General features: G+C 44.6%; 1 protein-coding gene across 4 annotated transcripts in view; it reads left to right on the forward strand.

Moving 5' to 3' along the window:
• Window positions 1-14542, forward strand: part of PRKCE (protein kinase C epsilon) — a 436609-nt gene that overhangs the window by 294387 nt on the left and 127680 nt on the right. For all 4 annotated transcript variants that reach the window (XM_036435210.2, XM_036435208.2, XM_045580706.1 and 1 more), the window contains 2 exons: window positions 2508-2704; window positions 5665-5838. In XM_036435210.2, the coding sequence (XP_036291103.1) occupies window positions 2508-2704; window positions 5665-5838 (371 nt within the window). The remainder of the gene's footprint in view (window positions 1-2507; window positions 2705-5664; window positions 5839-14542) is intronic.

Here is a 14542-nt window from a genome sequence, read left to right on the forward strand (position 1 = left end):
CTCTAACCATCACACCAATACCTAAGATCAGGGCAGTAGTCGGGATGGGTGGGGAGGACATCTCCTATCTTGGCCAGGGTGGATGGGTGGGGATAGGATGAAGCTGGGGAGGAGATTGCAAGAAGTGGGCAGGAAGCCAGCTCTGGGCCTCACTCCTCTCTGAAGCTCAGCTCAGGCTGCCTCTTTTCTCCCCATAGGGATAAGTGTAAAGTAATCAGAGGTTACTTGTTTTGTTTTTTTAGTTTTTAATGTATTTTTATTTATTTCAGAGAGGAAGCAAGAGGGAGAGAGAGATAGAAACATCAGTGATGAGAGAGAATCATTGATCGACTGCCTCTTGCATGCCCCAACTGGAGATCAAGCTGGCTACCTAGGCATATGCCCTTGACTGGAAATCGAAACGTGATTTCCTGATTCATAGGTTGATGCTTAACCACTGGGCCACACTGGCCAAGCAGAGGTTTCTGATTCTGCAGGCAGAATGGTGAGGCTGAGGAGGGACATAGACACTTCAAAACTTCCCCTCTGGTGACCAGAACTAGATGTCACTGGGGAGGGAAGTATGCATCTGCGGAGCAGGACTAATTGTATTGTGTTAGAGTGCCTGGATTTCTTGAAGTCCCTTTTGGAGTCATTATCCCAATTCTGTGTTCACCCCAACTCTATGCTGGTGCTCCTTTACTGTCCCTGTGTCACAGGGTGGGAAATGGATGGTGAGAGACTTGCAAAGATTTGGCCAAAGGTTAGTGGTAAAGGTTAGTGGACCCACACCAGTGGTAGAGGGCGAGACCATGCCCCTCCTGGCTTAGGGACTCCGAGTCTGTGCCATCAAACCTGCCTCCCAGGTCATCTTATCCTGCAGATGTGACCCAGCTCTTCTTACCCAGGAGCAAATAAAACAGCTGCAGGGCAGTGTGCCAGGCCCGAAGCCACAAAATAATTGGTCTTAGTCTCCCTTTGTGTTGCTCTGCTTAACTTGCTGCACATTTAAAGTGTGCATCAGTCCAAAAGAGGCTGATTTGTAAGGCATCTGATGATGCTCAGTGAGCTCCAGTCGAGCAGGTATTATCCTGGACCAGAGTGGGAGTTTTCCTGTTTCCCTTTGAGAACTTCAAGGAGGTGGGGTCCTATAGTGAAAAGACCCTAAGTAAGAGGGTGGTGACCCATTTTCTATGTGGTTCCTGCCCATTGTGCTGCCCAATCTTGGCAGCATGCTGTCCAGCCTCTCAGAGCCTCTCTCTGTCCCCAGTTAATGCAGGTGCCAGCATTACCCAGCAGGGACATGTACACAGACAAATGTGAAAACCCTCTTAGCAAGACATGGCATTATTATGAAACTGAAATAAGACATGGTTTCTCTTTGCTCCATTGTAAGAACATAGGCATTTTCTTTAAGCTTCAGTATCCTTAAACACCCAAGTCCTATCTCCCAAAATCCATTTAATAACTTGCCTTGGAAACTGAGATGTTTTGCTCTATGCTGAGACTAAAAGTTATATTTAGTGAAGAGTATGTGATAGGAAACTGCCGATTGGGTGGGGAGATATCAGAAGGCTCAGAAGCTCTCCCCATCCCTCCCCTTCTCAGGGGAGCCAAAGACCAGATCTATGAAAGACCCCAGGCTCCTTGAGTGAGCTGCCGTGGGCCTCAGTCTTCTGAAAGCAGCTGAAGATCTCTTTAGGTCAGGCTCCTGGCCTCCCATGCCTGATTCTGATTCCCGCGCGTTAGGGTCTGTGTTCCTCTTGTGTAATCCCAGCGTTGTCCATGAGTGTCTTAAAATTGGATTATGCTCAAGATGCCCATATCTACAAGAGGAATGTGTATCTGGGTGAATTAATACCTAACAATAAAGCTTCCTCAAAGAGAAAAGGCTTAAGGCTCACCCAGCGTTATCATCACAGCCCTGCGTCCCTCCAAGCCTCACCATTGTGAAATTATACTGGGAATCCTGCCCCATCTGAGATACATTTGCAGTCTTTCCCTTCGGGGAAGCAGTTCTTTGGTTAATGATAAGCTCCTTGCTTATTTTGTTAAATAACCTTGCATGAGATGGGTATTTAGAGTAAACCCAGCAACCAAGCCACATGAAGTCCTCTAGAAGATGAAATCATTTTATCACCAAGATTACTGTGATGGCAGTTCTCAGCGAGCTGTTACTCTCTTCTTCAAAGGAAACTCAAAGGTTATCCGTGGCCTTTGGAACTCTGCAAGGTTCCAAGAAGGCTGGGATTCTTGCATTAAGAACAATTGGACAGGCCACTAGTCAAAGGGGCTTTCAGAGTAGTGGCTGTGGCCCAGTCAACGCTGAAGGGGTTGGTTGCTGGGCTGTGTCCTCCTCTTTGCATGCCTAGGCCCTGCTGTGTGTTAAGTGCCCATAAAAATGTGTAAGTGAAGGAATGCCATACTGGATCTGTTGCTATGAAAAGCCGAAAAGAGGGTGAAATTCTGAGATCTGAGGGCTCGTGAGCTGTGCACTAGTTGCATGATCTTGTCTCCCTTGGCTCTAGAATTAAAAGAACTTGAAAACAACATCCGGAAGGCCTTGTCATTTGACAACCGTGGGGAGGAGCACAGGGCATCGGGGTCCACCGATGGCCAGGCGAGCCCCGGAGAGAACGGCGAAGTCCGGCAAGGCCAGGCCAAGCGCTTGGGCCTGGACGAGTTCAACTTCATCAAAGTGCTGGGCAAAGGCAGCTTTGGCAAGGTTTGTGGCATCTGCCCCCTCATTTGTTTGATATAAGATGAACCTTTCACCCTGTCTTATTCAATTTTCCTTCCTTACTGTGTGGAAGTGGCCTAAGGCAAAGCAGATAGGAAAGAGGGGGCGGGAGGAGACATATTAGTGTGGCTCTTTACTTCTTTGGGATTCCGTGTAGCCCACTTGTCAAATGGGGATGGGAATCAAGTGACCTACTAGGTGAGAAAGCACTTTGAAAAATTCAAATTGCTTTTCGTGTACTTGGCATTCCATTATCAATAATGGTAACAATACTATTCCCTCCTTCAGACAGTCATTTGAAATCCTGGTTTTAATTCATTATATAGAGTTTGCACATGAACTCCAGCATGTGTGCCCTCTGTGAACTTAGGGCTCAAAACAAGTCTTAGCACATGTCACTTGGAAGTTAACTGTTACATAACTGACTTTTCTGGCACTCACTAAAGGCTTTGTTTAACCTCTGTTTGTGCAAGAAAATGGGAATAATCACCTCCTCTCTTGGATCAGGGTCCTCTTCCCTTGATGCCATCCTCCCTATCCTGCTCCCCACTGCAACAGACACAGTGGTGTGGAGTGTGGATGCAGAGGGGGCTCAAATACAGCATTCATGGTTATTAGCCACCATTCTGAAGGTGGGGTGAGATGGAAAAATAATTCCTGCTAATTTTAGAGAAGAAAAAAAAATGGACAGCCTGGCTGGTGTTTCTCAGCAACTGAGCATTGACTTATGAACCAGGAAGTCACTGTTAGATGTTCAGTCAGGGCACATGCCTGGGTTGCGGGTTCAGTCCTCAGTAGGTGATGTGCATGAGGCAGCCCATCAATGATTTTCTCCCATCATTGATGTTTCTATCTCTCCCTCCCTTTCCCTTCCTCTCTGAAATCAATAAAAATAATTTTTTAAAGAAAAGAGATGGACAGGCAGAGAGCCTAAGAAGCTGGTTAACATTTCAGCTATGATCTCTGCTATTCGGCTCTTCGGCTGTTCGCAAAGCCATGCCTGGGAGTGGATGAGCATTGGAGGACCTTCTGGAGTAGAGAGGCCCTGCCCTGGAGCCGAGGCACCTGCCTCTGGGACCTTCTGGGAATCACATGTCCTCACAAGTCGAGTCAGGCTGTGGGTCAGAAGGCTTGGTGGGGGACAGAGCCACTCCACTCCTAGGAAAATGGCTCTGTGAGCCCCCAGGGTACAGAGCTTGGTTCCTGGCCCATCTCACCTGCCCCATCTCAGTCTGAGATCAGTCTGAGATCAATGCTGCAGGAGTTAACTGGATCTACTTAAATGGCACAGGCTGAAGTAATCACATTCTTTAGAGACGGGCTAAATAAGAAGCAGACCCCAGTCCTATGGCCAGCATAACTGGAGGATGTGAGTAGCTTTCATTGTGAGCAAGATTCATGGGGAACAAGCAGCCTTAAAGGCTACGGGGTTCCATATGGCGCTTGGGCAGGATGGGAACTCTGATGACTCTGACACATCTAGATTATTTCTTAGGAGAAATCACAGTCACAGTGAGCCAGTTTTAAAGAGTTTGCATTTTATGTGGGCAACTAAAAGTCTTCACATTAACATCCCGAATTCCCTCATTAAGCTTCTGAGTTACTGCTCTTCAGTTCTAACATTTATCTTGTACTGAGGAGTTAGTTATTGAATGGGCGAAAGGCTTGTCACATTTGTAGGGAAATGAGTGCAAAAATATCAAATGATAAAACAAATTTAAGAAACAGAACCGTTCATTGGTTCTCTGGAGAAGGACTCACAACTCCCAGCGTTAAAGCTACAGAAGAAACCACCAAGGTAAACAAGGGCAGGTTCAGCTACAAAAAAGATAAATAATCCTTTTTCATAGAAAAAAAAGAACAGAAAATTATAAGACACATTTAGAAAAAACCTTTACAGAAAGTAAAGTGATAGTATGTTTATGGACCAAATGCATACACATATGTAAGAGGAAACTGACAAATAGTTCACACAAAAGAAATTTGCTTAGAAAACAAATATTTAAAAAGTTTACAGCATCGAGGTAACATTTCACAACCATTACATGAACAACATAAATTTTTAAGAGAAGCACCCAATGTTGGCAAATCGCTGGGAAACTAAAACACGTCTCCTTTGCTAGGGACACATTATATTATATATCTTTTTTCAAAATCAGCTAGGAATGTGTGAATATTTAACCCCATAATCCACTTCTACCACTTTCTATCTTGAGGACATGATCCAAAAGAAAGAAAAAAATTATATGTACAAAAATATTCTTTGCATTTTTTTAATATACTTTATTGATTTTCTTACAGAGAGGAAGGGAGAGAGAGCTAGAAACATCGATAAGAGAGAAACATCGACCAGCTGCCTCTTGCACACCCTCTACTGGGGATGTGCCCGCAACCAACGTACATGCCCTTGACAGGAATCGAACCTGGGACCTTTCAGTTCGCAGACCGATGCTCTCCCGCTGAGCCAAACCAGTTTTGGCTGCAATTTTTATACAGTACTTAATAATCACTTGTAATTCAAGTGTCTACTAGGAGGTAAAAGTTTAAATAACTTGTAATATATTTACTTGAATTATCAGACTCCATGATAAAGATGAAGACTGTGTAGAAAAACGCTTATGAAATACTGTCTGGTAAAAAAAAAAAAAATGCTATTCTATATTTACCATACTCTTAAGTGCAAATACGACAAATATTTGTAAACATATGGATAATTATTTAACAGATGTGCATTGGAGTTTTCTTTGCCCAGCCAATGTGTTAGAGATTAAAAATGAGTAAGTGGTAATAGCTGTATTGGGATGTTTTTCTAGACATTTTTTAAGGCTTTGATGCTACTTAAAATGATAGAAAGAAAGGATTCCATTTTTAAGCCCTTGGCATTGACTCCTGTTTCTTCTCTCCCTACGTGTGTATACTGACAGGGTGGTTTTGATTGATTGCAGGTCATGCTGGCGGAGCTCAAAGGCAAAGATGAGGTATATGCTGTGAAAGTCTTAAAGAAGGACGTCATCCTTCAGGACGACGACGTGGACTGCACCATGACCGAGAAGAGGATCTTGGCACTAGCGCGGAAACACCCATACCTAACCCAACTCTACTGCTGCTTCCAAACCAAGGTATGCTTAGGCCGAAGCTGGTGGATCGCCATCCTGGGGCAGTGCTGGAGGGCACATGGTATCTTAACTGTCCGATAAAAAAATCAATGTCAGACCCTCTACATTCTTTCTCAGAAACCTTGTAAAGTGGAATAGATTTTACCCTTGAGAAGATTAGGGTGTGTTTGAAAAGCATCCTCTTATTTTGAAAGGCCTGGAATTTTCCATTCAAGGTTATGCTTGTGAGGGGATGAGTGAGAGCCACAGAACTCTTTGCAGATGTATCTGGACAAAGCCGGGTGACTAAGCCCAGCCAACAGGTATGGTTCATTCTGGCTCTGCTCTAACTCAGTGTTTCCCAACCTTCTCTCATGATGAGAATCACCTGGTGGAGTTGTTAAAACACAGATTCCTGAATCCCAACTAAGAAGTGCTAAACTAGAATTTTTGGGAACATATAGGTAAAATTGTATACTTAACTAGTGCTCTAAGACAGATCTTTATATAAGAGCACTAAGTTAGGTATGCAATTTTACCTATATGTTCTCAAAAATTCTAGTTTAGCACTTCTTAGTTGGGATTCAGGAATCTGTGTTTTAACAACTCCACCAGGTGATTCTCATCATGAGAGAAGGTTGGGAAACACTGCTCTAACTTATCACGGCGCAAATCGCTAAAGCTCTATGTTGTTTTCAGGGCAAATGAAAAAGAATAAAGGCCATCCTCACCGCTCCTAGCTTGCATAATGTCATAGGAGGTAAAGGAGGTAAACAAGTGCTTAAAATGCCATAGGGCAATGCAAATAAGTGGCATTTTAAATTTACCGTGTAGGAGCCTGGTTACCAGTAGGTGGCAGTAAAGAAACAGAGATAATCTGTAACCACATCTGGGATTCTGACCTCTGATTGAGTTGTTTTCTCATTCTGAGTAAGGAAGAGAAAGACCAACATTCTTTATGGATTCGTAGCTCTCGGCTTCTTGCAAAGGTGAAGGCAACCTCACCTGAAACTCTTATCCGTGCCCACCTGGCGCCCAGACCATGAAGATGTCATCATGGGGAGACGATTCCCTGCACTCGGCACACTCTCACCCCCATGCCATTGTGAATGCCAGTCTTCCCGCTTAGAATTCAACAGTCACTCATTGGGCCTTTACCAGATTTTTAGTTAATTATATTATATGGATTCATCCCCTGGTGCCAGGTGTTGGAGATACATTGGTGAGCATGGCAGAGACCCCTGGCTTCAGGGAACTTATGTCTCTTTGGCACTCTGTTTCCCAAAAAGTGTTTCTCAGAACCTTCCTCACTTGGGAAACTCTAAGAATGAAGGACTCTGTGGGACAATACTTTGAAATGCTGCAATCTTGATTTCTCTTGGAGTATCTCAATATACACTTGCTTAAGTAAGTCCCCGGGGAGACCAGCGATGACAAAAAGCTACTTTGATGTAATCTATTTCGTAATTATTTGATCCCTGCCATTCCAGACTGAGAACCATATCTAATGGAATTTTTCTAATCCCTCTGATCCCTCAGAAGAAAGAAGTATCCTCAAACATGTGAAAATCCCTTTTCTGAACAAGCACAGGGCTTGTATTAGCTGTCCTTGTTTTTTTGTTTTTGTTTTTTTTTTAAATATATTTTACTGATTTTTTTACAGAGAAGAAGGGAGAGAGATAGAGAATTAAAAACATTCATGAGAGAGAAAAACATCAATCAGTTGCCTCCTGCACACCCCCTACTGGGGATGTGCCCGCAACTAAGGTATGTGTCCTTGACCGGAATCGAACCCGGGACCCTTCAGTCTGCAGACCGATGCTCTATCCATTGAGCCAAACTGGTTTCGACTGTCCTTGTTTTTTATGTGTGTTATGAAGTGCCAAAGGTCTGTGCATTTGTGTGTATATGTATGAGCACAAAGGCCCACCATGATGCTAGAGGGTCAAAGTCAACTTTCTTCTTTTCTCTACTTGAGCACAATTCTAGGTTAGTGAGGAATGAGTCCAGTATTTCTTTATCTCCCCTGGTGCCTGTCCAATGACCTCACACCTTGTAGGTGTGCACTAATATCCGGAAGGGGTCAGTCTATCTGTGAGTCCCCTGTACCAGGTGGTGCGCGGGGAGTCCCTGTGGAGGAGCAGCTGCCCTGCACCCCTCGGTGAATGCGTGGGGGCATGGGTGTGGGTGTCTTCAGTTCCAGCGGTATTCTCCAGGTCCATCTCAGAACATCGAGGCTGGCTTCCTCATCGGGAGACAGCTTTGTGAGCACAAAAAGGTGGTGAATGACACCATGGGTTTCCTTTATGGGAAAACAATAACCAAACTGACGTGGAGATTGGGGTCTGGGTGGCTATGGGTGAGGCTGGGGAGAGGAGAGACTTGCCTCTGTGGTTCAGAGTTGTACTAACTCTTTCTCAGGCCACTGTCCTGCAGCCACAGTTACGGGAGCAACTTTGTCCGGTGCCACCGCTAGTCAGTAGAACACAACACACCTCATCTACAGATGTCTGTGAATCTGATTTTCCTAAAGTCATTTTTAACTTCACCAAAGGACCTTCACTTACTAATGAAGGGAATGCTATGAAGAGTCATTTTATAAACCTCCTGCTGAACTTTTAGAAAATGTGACCAGTAGTCATGGTTTTAATGAATAGCTGTTATGCGCCTGACTCTGAATTCGGTGCTAGATGTGGGGTATTCAGCAAAAAGGAAGATGATTCTCAAGTGGATGGGTTTATTAAATAAGGAACGGGAGGTGTCTAATTTCCATAAGCAAGCCGAGCAACAAACAGCATTGCATAGTTACATTCTGGGTGGGGTGTTCAAACCAGGAGGACTCGGAGGAGAGGGTGCTGGTTAGTGTCTAAAGAGGGGAAGGAGCTCATGCCAGGCTTTGCAGAGTGGGGAGAATTAGGGTGGGAATGAGAGCTGGCTTAAGTGGCCATCGCTGGGTCCTGCTTTATTTTCACTTTTTCTGAAAAGAAATGCCCATTCCTCTGAGCCTCCCTGTATTGGCTTCAACCAGGTTTGTAAGTGATTAAGGAGCACAAGACCTGACTGCAATCCTAGTAAGATGTCTTGCCTTCCTGTTTCATTTAGACACACAGAACATAGATAGTGTTAGGTCAGATTTAATTATTTTAAGGCGAGCCTTTATTTTTCAGTTTGTAGGACCAAAACAGCCTCTATGGAAACATTCCAGAGAGATCGCACACGGCTTCTGGTTATTACATAGGTTGCTGGCGGCACTGGCAATGTGTGAGATGCTGGTACCAGGTCTGGTAGGATGACTGATGGCAATGATTGTGCAAACCCATTGGCATCATTCATGAACTCAGGTAAGGTTAGTTCTGGTCACTATAGGCCATTGAATTACCAAGTTACGGTTAAAGAGGGATTTGGCCTTTTCTGTATACCAAGCCCACGTGCCCATGGCTCATTGCACACTGATCATCCGCCATGGGATCTGGATGGGAAAAGGTCAATGGAATGGTAGCTCTCCAGGGCGAATGAGAAAAGGCAGGCGAACTAGTAAATTATGAGAACAGCATTAATTTTAATCAAATTTAAACTGGTGTTTGACTTGAGTTCCCTTTGTGCTGTTTGCTCTTTGGGATGCTAGAATAAATGGAAACAGCTAGGGAGTGCTGCAAAATTGTATTTAATTAACTGTCAAATATATTGGATGAAAAGAAGCTAAGGGACTTCTGACTCCAGCCAAGATGGAGCAGCCTCATTTCTCTCAGGTTCTCTTTCTTGCAATTAAAAAACCCTGGGCATAATTCTTGTTTGATAAAGGCATATGCTCATCAAGACAGATATAGCCATAAAGAATTACAGAAATTGTACTACCTTTTGATGTGCATTGAAACTAAAATTTTCATGTTTAACATTGCCAGATGATTTAATGGTGTTAAATTAGTTGCATGCTTAATATTTTCATACATACACATACACATAATAATTGGTTTTTGGTTAGGAAAAAAAGGTATGGCCTGTAATTATTTCAACGAATGGACATATGGTTCTCAGTGCTACATGTCAGACACTGTTAGATTCTGGGGCTGCAACACTCAAAAGTTATTGACTCTAAACTTGTGGAGGTCACCATATAGCGGGAGAAAGACACAGAGTGATAGTCTATAGCAAGGTAGCTCTTCTGATGGAGCCAGTTAGGTGATTCCTTTGAAGCTCTGCAGAAGGTATTATGGAAGGCTTCCTAGAAGAGGTAGAATCTAACCTGGACCTTGAAGCATGGGTAGCATTTGGAAGAGGATAAAGGCAAATAGATGGCTGATAAGACCTAGGATTTATCCCCAAATCTCATTTTCATTATTATTTTTCCAAAGCTAGAACCCTCAAGCATTCTGTGTCCTGCTTCCTCCCAAGAAATGACAACGACTAAACAACAAGAAAGGAGAGGAGACAGGAGGGTATTTGCAAAATAGGGAAATTCCTGCATTTGCAAGGTCAGATATTGGTTGGTAGATAGGAGAGGGTAATATTGTGAGCCTGCTTACTTGGGCAGGGCACTTAGCTAAGCTCTGAAAGTTATGGTCTTGGTGAATCAGGCCATAGGGGAAGGAGCGACTTCAAGAATTGCTCTTTCTGGGCTCCCATTTTCCTAGGGATAGGAAAGTCTCTGATTTGATTTGTTTTTGTTTTTATGGTTACAGGAAATAAAATTCTCAGGCATTTTTAGATTCTGTGTATGATCCCCATTGTGAATCATCATCTTCCAACTGGATCCCACAAACTCTGACTTGGATAAGTTCATCCATGACTTTTCTTCTTTCTCTCTCCCTAATCGACCCTATCCCCCACTCTGGCATTTCCTGCCAGGCCTGGGAAGCCAGCTCAGGGAGGGCTTTGCCTATGTGAGCCACTGCTCAGGAAACTGAGGGTGAGCTCCTGCAGAATCTCCCTGGGGCAGCCTCTTACTGCCCTGGGGAAATGCAGGATGGAAAAATCCTTAAAAAGCAGCTGGAGACATTTTTGAAATGAGTTTTAGTTATCAGTATGAGCTTAGAATTCAATAGTTACTTATTTGGTCATTTGTCAGATTTTTAGTTAAGTATACTAAAGGCCAGATGCATGAAATTCATGCACAGATAGAGTCCCTAGGCCTAGCCAGCGATCAGGGCTGACTGTGGAATGATCTGGAAAGGGGGGCTCCCTGATGGCACCTGCCTTGGTTGGCCCGGAGCCGCCCACTCACCGGCCCTGCCCCCACCCAGTCACCAGCAGTCACCACCAGTCACCTCCCTCTTGGATTTGGGCTTGCAGGCTCAGGGCAGATCCTGTGTTAAGCGTCTGCCCCCTGGTGGTCAGTGCGTGTCATAGTGACCAGTTGTTCCACCCCTTGTTCCAGCCTTTGTTCAACTTGCATATTAGGCTTTTATTATAAAGGATTATATTGGGGTAAGAACTGCTGAGGCATGTTAACAATTCAGGGAAAACATAATTTCAGGGAACTCTGATGTGTATTTTTGAGCATTGACTCTGAAGAACAGAAAACATGAAGCAAAAAAAAAAAAAGTAAAAAATTAGGCCTTTGGTAGATTTTTGTTAAAAAAAAAAAAAAAATTGTCAGGTTAAAAAATCTATAAGAACCACGAAAGCAATTGAATAAACTGGGGTCTTTTTCCTGCAGTAGTATGAAGTCAGGGGGTGGGGATGAGGAGGGGGCTGGCAGGGTTCTGTTGAATTTGGTGAATGCCTAATAAGGGTAGATTGAGGTGTTCAACACCAAGAATTGGTCTGTGGGTCAGATGGCCACCTGGGAATCAATATGATTGCCAATAAAAGATTTCAAACCTAGATAACCTCAATAATTTTTCACAGATATCAGTGAAATGAGCTTGGTGGTAGAGCTTGGCATTGGCAGACTCAGTAGTCAGCGATCAGTCTCCAGCACACTCTGACTCCTTAGTCCTGGAAATCATTCCTGCCTGAGCATGTGGGCTGGTCAGCAGCACCATTTCTTTTCATCAGCCAACAAAGATCTTCAGTGAGGGGCTACAGTGTACAGATCATTGCAGGGCAGGACCAAGCTTCTGTGCTGGGGCCTCTGTCAAATCTGTGGGGTTATAGACTCTATTCACTTGAGGACATGCTCTGAGGGCTGTGAGGACTGCTAAGGAATGAGAGAGGGTGGGGGTTGAAGGCTGTCTCTGTGCAGACAGGTCAGGGGTGTCCAAGTCAGTCAGAAAAATAGATGATACTTTTCATAATCAAGCAAGGCTTCATGGAAGAGGAGGACCAGGTCTGGAAGCATTCTGTGTGATGAAGCAAACGGTTGTAAAGTTATTCAATGCTCACATGCCCCCTTGCATTTGAATAGGAGCTTTGCTTTTAAAAATGCCTTTACTTAATCAGCCTTCCTCCCCTTTTCTTTCTGATGTCTCTGTGAGGAAAGGACATGGCTTCCCTTCAGGGAAGGGAAAACAGGCCCAGCGAGGTCTCACGACCTGTTTGCAACAGCATGGGTTTGGAATCCAGGTTCCCCAATAAGGCGTTATTTTGTCTTTAACCCCTCCTTCCTGTCCAAATTCTCTGCTTTACATATCCTCACCTCCAAGTCCCCTCTCCCCAGTTCCATTTGCTGTCACACACCTGAGAAAGGGTCTGGTTCACTTACACTCAATGAGATTGGAATTAAAAAAAAAAAAATAATAATGCCCATATAAGCAGGTTAAGAAACTGAGGCTCAGGGAGGCTTAACAACTGGGCCAGGGTCACACAGATAGATTCATGATAGAGCTGGGATTCAGAACAGTGATTTCAGCCCTTGCCTCCTGTGGGGGAGAAATGTGTTCTGAGGGGGGTCCTTGGATGGAGGGTGAGGAGCAGGGCACAGCAAGTTTCACGGAGGGGGGAGTTTGCAGGAGGAAACCCCTAATTTAAGGAGAGAGTGGGTGCCTGTTGTTTCACGGCTGCTGAAACAACAGGCACCCACTGGCAGAGCGTGAGAAAGACAACCTCATGAGGAGCTTCGGGGTTTGTACACGGCCCGACAAGGGGTTTGGACTGATTCTGCAAGTAAAGGGTTCCTTGGAGGTGTTCCAGGAAGTGATGACACAGAGCACAAGGCGGCAGCTCTATGTGGTATGGACTAAAGGGGAAGACAGAAAGCAGAGCTGCTGGCGAGGAAGCTGTTTTGGGAACTCACAAGTCCACAGGCGGTGGAAGACCTTCCAAAGGCACAGCCGCCAGAGGCCATTCCACGTCCCTCTTGCATCGGGGAAGGTGGCCTACTTGCAAAGAACGTAGAACGATCTGCGTAATCCTCTAGAAAAGGTTGACTGCGTAACCCTGGACCGAGGAGAAACAAGAACTCAGATTGCTGCCCATTGGGTTATGACCTATACACTTCTAGGGTGTCCACCGCCCACAGTTCAATGGCTGCATAATGATCAAGTTGAAATAAAAAGTTTCGCCTTGAAATCTAAAACCAGAGGTCCAAGTGACCTAACCCTTCCTCCAAACAAAGCCAGCTTCCTCATTGGTTGATGTCAGACCTCTCAATGCCATCTATTAGATTTCAGGATTTACCTTTTCTTTTTTAAGTGTTTATTTTTAGACGCATGCTGAATTTTGATAGGAGCCGATGTTGTTTTACGCACAGGGCATTTTGTAGAGAAGCTTCAACTTAGTCTGCTGAGATTATTCAGCTTGAGCAGGGGCCTTTCTCATGTCCCCTGGACTTCGGTTCCAGTGGCCTCAGGAGCTTCAGACACCTCTACTGGCCCTTCGTGCTGCGCCTTTGCAGATCTTTCCAGGTGGTGGGGGCAGCCCACTTGGCTACTTGTGCTCCTGGGCGCCATATTGGTTTTTGGTTAACACAGGATGCAGGAGAGAGGGCACCACGAGTCAAGAAGCTGTGTTTTCTGCCACTGATGCCTGCTGTGAGAGCATTGTCTGGGCATTGATTTCTTCACTCATGATAAGGGGGGGGGGGGGGAGATCGCAGAGAAAGGACGTGGTCTATGTGGCTCTAAATCTGATCCTAAGAATCTGTGAAAATGCAGCTCCTGGGAACATCATGGGGCCATCACAGGCTTGTTTCTGACGCATGAGCAAACAGTGTTTCTGTCTGGCATTCCTTTTTCCAAGCTCAGCTCAGGAAATGTTTCTCTCTTGACCAAAGCCTTTATGTAGAACCAGGCTGGGTTCCAAATTCGAACACCTTCAGTGGTCTGCCAGGAGGTATTCTGGTTGTCTTATTAAAGTGCACTAGCTGGGCTAGTATCACCCTTCCATTTCAGGGGCACCCTTGCTCAATGATAACAATAAGAGCAAACATTTACCAGGTGTACCATTTAATAATGCGGATTTTGTAAGCAAAGAAAGCATGATGATTTCAAGAGAAACATCAAAAGTGCTTTATTCAAAGTAATGTCCATCGCTAGCTACACATTTCCCCCATTTTTAGGTAATTTGTGGCTACAGTCCCAGTAGAACTTTTCTGGTTTTGAAGCAAACCATTCAGAGACCCAACTTTCCATTTCTTCATTCGTTTTGAATTGCTGCTCAGAAAGTGCGTGTGCCATCGATCGGAACAAGTGGTAATCTGAAGGAGCAAGGTCTGGTTAATACGGCGGGTGGGTTAATACTTTCCAGGCAAGATCTTTTAACTGGTTTTGAAGTGTGTGATGGTGCATCATCATGAAGCAAAATTACTTTGCCATGTCTTCTGGCCCATTCTGGTCATTTCACGATCAAA

This window comes from Pipistrellus kuhlii, unplaced genomic scaffold, assembly GCF_014108245.1.
Source record: "Pipistrellus kuhlii isolate mPipKuh1 unplaced genomic scaffold, mPipKuh1.p scaffold_m20_p_13, whole genome shotgun sequence".
In the NCBI taxonomy this organism is placed as follows: domain Eukaryota; kingdom Metazoa; phylum Chordata; class Mammalia; order Chiroptera; family Vespertilionidae; genus Pipistrellus; species Pipistrellus kuhlii.